Source organism: Cebus imitator, unplaced genomic scaffold (genome assembly GCF_001604975.1).
Source record: "Cebus imitator isolate Cc_AM_T3 unplaced genomic scaffold, Cebus_imitator-1.0 Scaffold369, whole genome shotgun sequence".
In the NCBI taxonomy this organism is placed as follows: Eukaryota; Metazoa; Chordata; class Mammalia; order Primates; family Cebidae; genus Cebus; species Cebus imitator.
This window is the reverse complement of record NW_016107684.1, coordinates 126,294-135,673: the sequence shown is the minus strand read 5'-3', so window position 1 is coordinate 135,673 and position 9,380 is coordinate 126,294. Positions and strand designations below refer to the sequence as shown.

The window sequence follows — 9,380 nt, the reverse complement described above, 5'->3', positions numbered from 1 at the left end:
AAAAAAAAAAAAAAACAAGGAAGATCTGAGGTTTCCAAGAGCCTCTGAAGATTATAGAATAAAATACCAAAAGAGACAAACACCTTACTCTTATGCCAGTCTGTACCTTTCTTCTGAAACCTTGCTTTGACTACCTGCTCAAGCTTCACATTAATTTGTGTTAACATGTTTTCCAAAATATTACATCTGTCAGGTATGGAGACTCATGCCTGTAATCCCAGCACTTTGGGAGGCTGAGGTGGGAGGATGCCTTGCACCCAGGAGTTAAGAGTCCAGGTTGACCAACAAAGCAAGACCCGTCTCTACAAAAAAAGTTTTAAATAGCCAGGCATAGTGGTGCGCACCTGTAGTCCCAGCTACTTGGGAGGTTGAGGTGGGAAGATCTCTTGAGCCTGGGAGGTTGAGGCTGCAGTGAGCTATGATCATGCCACTGCACTCCCTGCAACAGAGCAAGACCCTATTTCAAAAAAAAAAATTACATCTGACCACTCTAAAGCATCTGACAATGATGACTGTTTCCTTAATAGTCATTAGGATATGATTTGAATCCTCAGTTTCCACTCTCACTTTATTTCTGGTTTTCTTCCTATCCTTCTGTTCATTCCTGTCAGGCTGCAATTTTCTCCACTCAATATTTAAATAAGTATTCTCCAATACTTTGCTCTGTCCAGGTGCTCTTCAATCTTTCAAATTATATATCTAACTTGATATCTACGTCAACAACCACAGCTTTAGCTCCATGTATTCCAGATCTACATATGGTATATACACTTAACTATTGAACACAACAGTCACCAAATCTTACATGATGTCCTTAAAATGTCAGGAGTCTCCCTGTTCCATTCCTACTATCATTTCCTTAGTTCAGGTTCTAATCATTTCTCTCCCTGACACATCAATGAATGACCTCTTCACTAGTCTCATCACTACCAAGCTGAAAACACTGATATGAAGGTAAACTCTAAAAACGAAATGTGACCATCCTGCTCCCCTACCAAAAATTACTTACTAGGTCTTGTATTACTCATTAGGTTATCTAATTTTTAATAGGTTTTCTGGAAAACACTCAAATTAGCTTACACAGTTAAGTTCCTGCCAGTAACTCTAAGTTTCATCTCACTACACTGTCTTTGGCTCCAGCCAAACTTCAAAGTCCAGCTCATGTGCATCCTCTGTACCCTCCCTGACTCTGGCATGTCCCACAAACCCTGAATACAAACTCTGACCTAAGGCATTATTTCATCTAGGAAGTCATGCCTACCCTTTAGGCTAATTTAGATACCTACTCCAGATGCTCACATAAAATCTCTTCTGTATCAATCACACTTATTTATAGGTCTCTCCAGTGGCCTATTAACAGTCTCCAGGGAAACAGTAGTCCCTGCACCAGACAAACAGAAAGCAGTTTCAGGGAATTCAACAACTGCAGTTTCAGGGAATGAATGGGGATTAAATGGGAATTTATATTTTAGTAATGTTATTCTAATGATAATGAACTTGCTCCTTTAACTAGGATAGTCAGTTGTCAAATCCTTTCCTGTCACTGAAATAGCAATAAAAATTTTTCATTTTCTGGCCGGGCACGGTGGCTCACACCTGTAATCCAAGCACTTTGGAGACCAAGGCGGCGGATCACCTGAGGTCGGGAGTTCAAGACCAGCCTGACCAACATGGTGAAACCCCATCTTTAGAACAAAAAAAAATAATTTTTTTTTTCATTTTCTAACTGATCCACAGTAACCTAAAGCCCTTATCACTTCAACTCTCTATTCATGAATCAAAAATTGATCTTGTAGCCAAATATAAATTTCTTTAAAGGCATAGGTCTGTCCTTTGTGAAGAAGGTAGGGCAAATGACATACATAATTATTTACTTAAAAAATAGGTCAGATGCCATGCCTCATGCCTGTAATCCCAGCACTTTGGGAGGCCAAGGTGGGAGGAGGACTTGAGCACGGGAGTTCAAGATCTACCTGGGCAACATAGTGAGAACCTGTCTCTATAAAAAAGAAAATAAAAATAGCCAGGCATGGTAGCATGCTCCTGTAGTCCCAGCACCTTGAGAGGCTGAGGCTCGAGGATTGCTTGAACGTGAGAGGTCAAGGCTGCAATGAACTGTGACCACACCACTGCACTCCACCCTGGACAACAGAGCAAGGCCATGTCTCAAAAAAATAATAATAATTTAAAATTCTCTCCATTTCCCCACTAAACTCCTTCTAACTGATTAAGATCCTATTCCTTCACTACCACCTCTTCCAAATAAAACTTTTTCTCCCTCTGCCTATTCTTTAATTCATTGTTCAGGCAGAACGGTGTAAGCACGAAGAGTTGATTTGAGAAAGGTCTGAATTGAAAACAATCATCTCCAATATGTTCCTAGTCTTGAGGTCAAACCAAATTATAGCCCTTGATCTAAAATGTCCCAAAAGGGAAGTGGACTAGAGCAATCTACATGGAATTTTGGAGAGTGCTAAAAAATTACAATGAGATCCATGAGGTCAGTGACCCAAAGGATAATTAGAATGATTCTATCCAAAAAAGACCTGCTTTGTATATATACAGTTAGCAGCTATTACAACTTCCTCTCACCTTGCCCTCCTCCCTCCCTTTTATCTACCCACTGCCAACACAGCACTTAAATTTTTTTAAATACTGGAAAAGGACAAAGTTATGATAATAGTTATAGATTAAAAGTGTTGAAAGATTTATATATAGTGCCCTAGACATCTCCAAACCTTTTTTTTCATGTCAGATGGGTAATGTGCTGACCCTGTAACAAGGTTTGAGGATGGCACATCTCACACACGCCTGTGAACACTCAATCATCACACTAATGAACTACAAAAGGATCCCTCAAAACATTTCTCTAAGAATCTGCTTTTGCTGCACAAAATAATGTCATTCATCTCCCTTAAAGAGTGAAAACATAACTGGCATAATTTGTATCATGAAAATCCACACCCTCTTGGCTCACACAACCAGCACAAAATAGGAATAAAGTAGACAGTGCAGTTAAGATTGGGAGACAAAATGAGGAGAGTTGGTATCAAGAAAACTAGAGTAAGGGCATTTGCAATTAAGAACCAAAAATTCAATCCATCCTTTACAAAATTATAGTCTCACCTCAAAAAACAAAAAGTGGAAGGAGAATGAAATACAGTTGGTTAGTCGATTTTTTGGTTGTTTGCAAGCACACGTAACTTTCAAGCCTGAAAATAAAGATTTCCAGGCCCCACCTGCCTGAAAATTCTTTTGTAAGTTTGGAATGGACCTTGGGAATTGGTATGCTTACTTAAAAAGTTCCCCGGGGACTCTAATCATCAGTCAGGTCAGAAGAGCTATACACCTTTTTAAGAAGGGCTCTTTTCCACCTTTACTGACACCCTAGCCGTCCAAAGAATTTTATCAAAGTTCTTAAAAATATGCCTGTCAATCAAACGTACGAGTTATCTCAGTCAACCCCTTTGTGTTCTTCCCCCACCCTGGGTAGCATCTCATTTTCGGTCCACTCCTCGTGACAGAAGTCTTCCTTTCTCCTCTCCACCCCTGTAGCAGCCGAGTAATAAGCGGAAAGGTAAAACAAAGGGGAACGATCATTTGAATGCCGAAAATCCTGTCAGTTTTAACAGACAGTACGAAAAAACTCATTGAGGATCCCTCTAACACACAGTGGACTGGAAACGGAACAAAACGTTCCCGAGGGTGTTCCGTGAAGCGGGGTTGAGGGGAAGTTACATACAGAAGAGCTCTTGGACCGAGGGGACGGACCAAGGTTCTGAAAGAGGAAACTCGAAAGCAGGGCAAGTCGAGGCGGGGGGCGAGCGGGCCCACGCGGGCAGCGCCGGCCGCTTATGACACTCGACACCCCAGCCTTCCCCCGGGTTGCTAAGAAACAAAAAGGCTCCACGTTCCCTGCAATTCCTCCCGGGCCCGGCGGAGACGACAGGGGCCTCCGGGGCCTGAGGAAGCCGCAGGGAACGAACGGCCTGGCCACTGCCCCGGGGGCGCGAAAGCGAGACAGAGTGGGAGCTCGGGCTGAGGAACCGGGCGCTGCGAGCGGGCCCCGAGGCTCGGGAGGAGGGCGGCCCGGGGCTCTGAGGGGCGGGGAACGGGACTTCGGGGGCCAGCGACGCTCGGGCAGGCCGTGGAGGCCTCAGTGCCCGCCAGGCGGCAGCCGGGGGTCCCGGGCCGGAGGTCGGGCCTAAACGACCACCCGGCTCTGCAAGGGGGAAGGGGCGTCTACTCACACGTGCTGACAGGCCGCAGTCCGCACCGGCGTTTTAAGCACCTCCTGACAGACTGGGCAGTAGAAATCATCTTCGGTGTACGAAGTGGCCGCGGAGAGCTCTTCGGCCATGGCGGGAGGGTGAGGGAACAAGGCGATGGCGACGGCTGCAGCGGCCGAGGTGACGGTGGCGGCCCGGGGCCTGACTCCCTGCGCGAATCCGGAGGGGGGAGGGGATCGCGTCAGGATGCGACCCGCGCCAGGAAGGGGGCGGGGCCCTGGGCAGGGCGGGGCAAACGCAGAGACGCGACCGCCGCACGCGCAGGGCCAGAGGCGGCCCCTCCCAGGCTCCTCCCACAGGGGCTGGATGGGGGCGGTGCTTGGCGGGAGGCCGGGCTCCAATTGTGCCGGGAGCCCGCCCCGCTCGCCCCTCACCATGTCCACAGGCCGCGGCCTCACGCCCCAGGCCACGCCCTTACCGAGCTCCGGGCCCCTGCTGACGCTCCGCCCTCAGCCCTAGTCTCCGCCCGCGGCCTCCTTTTTCACCGCTTTTCCGTTGCTTCTCACCCAGACCCCGAGCCCCCAGCCCCGAGCCCGCGTAGGCGGCTTCCTCCCCGCCACTTTCTCCTCCCCCGCCGCTCCCCGCCCCGCCCTTTTCTCCTCCTCCGCCTCTCCCCACCCCGCTTCCCGGCATCCCCGCCCCTCCACGCCTCAGCTGTGGAGACCTTCCCCTAGGAGCCCCCGAGCGGCGCTGTGGACCGAGCTACTTTACCTTCGCGTGTTAGTAGAGACGCGGCCCTGCCGTTTCCTTGGGCTTCCTGTCCGGCCGCCGCTATCTTAGCAGTCGAGGCCCCGGGGCAAGTGGAGGGCGGCGTGCGCTGTGCTCATCGGCTCCAACTGGGCTCATGGTGCACCAAGATCCCACCGCCCCCGCCAGCAGCTCTCCCGTGGCATCGCGCTGCCTACAGCCTACCCGGCCGTCACCGAACGCGGGAGCACCGGGGCAGACTGGGCGGGGTGGGGAGCGCGGCCTCCCTAGCAACCGGCGCGTGGCGTCTTCCGCGAGTTGTGACATAAGCAGCTGGGCGCCCACAGTGATACCTGCGTCTCCCCTCCCTGCCTCCCTAGGCCCGGGACCCCAGTCACCTCTCGTGCCAGATACACTGGGCTTTTCAGGAAGTTTTCCTCAATATTCAAGATTTAGTCTTTACTATTTGCCCTGCCAGAATGTCTTGATCTTGTCAAGATATGGTATAAACAAATTTGTTAGGGAAATTGAATCCTTTGGGGGCAGGATAAAGTTTCCTTGAGAGGTTGTCCACTTTCTCCTTTAACACAGAGTGAGTGATGCTTAAATGCACTCGCAGATGCAGTCTTCTACCCTCACCTCTGGGTTGATTTTTTTTTTTCAGCTTTGAAGAGAAATGTATGGACGTGGATTTTCACCAAGGTTACTCACTAATTTAATTGTTTTTTATTTTATTCTTTTTTTTTTGAGATGGAGTCTCGCTCTGTTGCCAGGCTGGAGTGCAGTGGCGCGATCTCCGTTCACTGCAACCTCCGCCTCCCGGGTTCAAGCCATTCTCCTCCCTCAGCTCCCTAGTAGCTGGGACCATAGGCATGTGCCACCAGGACCCGCTAATATTTGTATTTTTATATACACCTTTGAGAGGCCAAGGTGGGGGTGTCACTTGAGATCAGGAGTTTGAGACTAGCCTGGCCAACATGATGAAACCCCATCCCTATTAAAAATAAAAGAATTAGCGGGGCAAGGTGATGCGCGCCGATAATCCCAGCTACTTGAGTCAGAGGCACGAGAATTGCTTGAATCCGGGAGGTGGAGGTTGCAGTGAGCCGCGATCGTGCCACTGCATTCCAGCCTGTGCGACAAAGCGAGACTCCATCTCAAAAAATAAAAATAGGCCGGGCACAGTGGTTCACGTGAGGCCTGTAATCCTAGCACTTTGGGAGGCCGAGGTGGGTGGATGACCTGAAGTCAGAAGTTCAAGACCAGCCTGGCCATCATGGTGAAACCCTATCTTAAATAAATAAATAAAATTTTAAAAAAATAAAAATAAATAAAATGGTTCTTTGACTTCAAAATTTCCTTTTTTCTTTTGAGACAGAATCTCACTGTGTCACCCAGGCTGGAGTGCAGTGGCATGATCTCAGTTCACTGCAACCTCCGCCTCCCAGGTTCAAGCAACTCTCCCGCCTCAGCATTCCAAGTAGCTGAGATTACAGGCATGCATCACCACACCAGGCTAATTTTTGTATTTTTAGTAGACACAGGGTTTCACCATGTTGGCCAGGCTAGTCTTGAACTCCTGGTCTCAAGCAAGCCACCCACCTTGGCCTCCCAAAGTACTGAGATTATAGGTGTGAGGCAGCATGCCTGGCCTACATTTTACTTTTTTAATAATTCCACTCATTTTATTCATTCTGGCCATTTAGAAAGCAAAATACATTTTCTGTATAATAGTTTATTGATTAGGACTATCTAACCATAACATTAATTTTGTCTTCCAGCTGAGGAACAAACAAAAATAATAATAATAAATAAAAATTAAAAATTAAAAAAATTTTGTGACCGTCATTCTTTTCTGCAACAGCAGCTTTACTCATGTCTAACTCATCCAAACATAATTGTATCACTCCCTCATATATTCTAAGAAGTCATTTGGTATACATGTAAGCATATAGCTGGCAATATGTGGAAATCCACCAAAAATTTGGATGTAAGAAAAATGTAGATACCCTTGAAAAGTTAAGCTCAAAAAAAATTACAATTACCAAATGAATAATCTTCTGTCTTAGCAACATTTCAGGTGAAAAACTATATTTTTATAGGAATGTCATAGATTTACTCAAAATGCATCCAGCTGTGTAAATCAAATGTCCTCAGCCTTTGGACAGTAGGAGGGAAAACCCTAAATGTTAGACCAATTTGGTAAACTATCTTGCAATAATTTACTTAAGTTCCTTTAAGTTTAGGTTAAACCAGTCAGTCCCTCTCAGTCTGCTTCCCTCAAAATGGCATTTGGAAGGAGGGAAGGGAGGATGACAGGTATCGAACATGAACTCAAGACACTATAGGGGAATCTGGGTCCTGAAATCTGCAAGTTCTCTTTTACATTTTTGCTGGATCTTTCCCTCCCTTCCTTCCTTCCTTCCTTCCTCTTTCCCCCCTCCCTCCCTTTCTTCCTTCCTTCCTTCCTTTCTTCCTTCCTTCCTTCCTTCCTTTCTTCCTCCCTCCCTCCCTCCCTCCCTCCCTCCCTTCCTTCCTTCCTTCCTTTCTTCCTTTCTTCCTTCTTTTCTTTCCTTTCTTCTTTCTGGAGTTTCACTGTTGCCCAGGCTGGAGTACAAAGGCATGATCTCTGCCTCTGTACACGGAAACTCCTGGGCATCAACTGCAAACTCTCAGGTTCAAGCAATTCTGCCTCGGCCGTCTTAGACGCATGCGCCACCATACCCGGCTAAACTTTCGTATTTTTAGTCAAGACGGGGTTTCTCCTTGTTGGTCAGACTGGTCTCAAACTCCAGACCTCAGGTGATCTGCCCGCCTTGGCCTCCCAAAGTGCTGGGATTACAGGTGTGAGCCACCGCACCCAGCCTGGATTTTTCTTTAGCAAGACTAATTTTCACTGCTCCTTGAGATGCAATGTGTCCTGGGTATTCTGTTGCTGAAACTTGCTGGTAAAGACTACTCATACCTGTCTTAGCTGGGCCAAGGCTCTAAGATATGTCCTAGCTTCACCAACACTGTAAAACCTTCTGATCTCTGCCACGATCATCTTCTAATTCCTTGACCCTCAACATGACACGTTCCTTAGCAGGCCCTCGGCTCTTAACACAACTACTGTTTATGACATCCTTTGTGGTTCTCCCTCTGGTTGTGAATAGCCTATAAGCCCATGTGCTTCCAGGGCTCCTGCCCTCAGCACACACTTCACCCCCTCTAACACAACATTCCCTTCCAGAATGAAGCCCCTACTTTGTCTCTTCTCCTACAGTCTCTTGGATTACAAGGAATGGACTTTTCCCCTTGCTACTTATTGCTGAAAGGGTACTCTAAAACTCTCCAGTCAAGGCCATGCATGGTGGCTCATGCCTGTAATGCCAGCACATTGGGAGGCTGAGGTGCATGGATCACTTGAGGTCAGGAGTTCGTGACCAGGCTGACCAACATGGCAAAACCTGTCTCTACTAAAGAGCCAAAAATTAACAGGTGTGCCTGCCTGTAGTCCCAGCTACTCTGGAGGCTGAGGCAGAAGAGTGACTGGAACCTAGGAGGTGGAGTTTGCAGTGAGCTGAGATTGCACCACTGCAGACTAGCCTACTCCGGAGGCTGAGTTGGAAGGATTGCTTGAGCCAGGGAGGTCGAGGCTGCAGTGAGCAATGATCGCTCCACTGCACTCAAGCCTCAGCAAAAGAGAACCTGTCTCAAAACAAACAAACAAACAAACAAACAAAAACCAAAATTCACAAATATCTAGGTGCAGTGGTGTGTACCTATAATCCCAGCTACTCAAGAGGCTGAGGCAGGAGGATTACTTGAGCCCAGGAGGCCTCCCTACGCAACATAGCAAGATTGTCTCTTAACAAAAACAGAAACAAACAAATCTATTCCCCCATCTAGATGTCTCTGTGTCTGTATGTGCTACACAAAACTGCTACAAGCAGGATGAAACTGTGCAAAGAGCCAGCCGTGAAAAGATAAGCCAATGTACTGAAGGTGGCAGAGCTGAAAGATGGAAAGAATATATAGGTTCTTTATGTATTAATAGTTGAGCCATTCAATTACTGTAGTTAACCTTGAAACTGCCCTGCCTTCCATCTGTTAATCAAGACATTAAACGCCTCCTAGTTTGAGCTGTTCTCAGTGGGTTCTTCGGTTATTTGTAGCTGAAAGTATCTGACCTAGGCATTTGTTCACAACTAGATCCCTTTCCGCATCTGTTTTCCTGTTCTGCTCTGTGTTATTGGAGCCGACTCTCATAAACTGTAGCCCAGCTTCCCTTGCCAGCTGACTTCTGGCTATATTCAGCCAATGGGAGGCACCAATGAGAGATCAGGAAGGAAGGAAGGACGAAACCAAGTTATTTCTCCCTCTCTCTCTTTTTTTTTTTTTTTTTTTTTTGAGATGGAGTTT

The 9,380-nt window shown here is 47.2% G+C and overlaps 1 protein-coding gene and 1 non-coding gene across 5 annotated transcripts in view; both read right to left on the bottom strand.

Annotated features, from left to right (window-relative positions):
* Positions 1 to 5,236, bottom strand: part of RNF138 (ring finger protein 138) — a 40,418-nt gene extending 35,182 nt beyond the window's left edge. The window contains exons 1-2 of one of the 4 annotated variants that reach the window (XM_037730934.1): positions 5,001 to 5,236; positions 4,251 to 4,438 (exon numbers count right to left, since the gene is read on the bottom strand). In XM_037730934.1, the coding sequence (XP_037586862.1) occupies positions 4,251 to 4,360 (110 nt within the window). In that variant the 5' untranslated portion in view covers positions 4,361 to 4,438; positions 5,001 to 5,236. Of the gene's footprint in view, positions 1 to 4,250; positions 4,561 to 5,000 lie in introns of those variants that run through there. The other 3 variants (XM_037730933.1, XM_017507128.2, XM_017507127.2) reach the window with 3 other exon arrangements.
* Positions 2,750 to 2,853, bottom strand: LOC119468024. Its single transcript, XR_005196657.1, has one exon. It is a non-coding gene; the product is annotated as a small nucleolar RNA U13 (small nucleolar RNA).
* Positions 5,237 to 9,380: the final 4,144 nt, after the last annotated feature.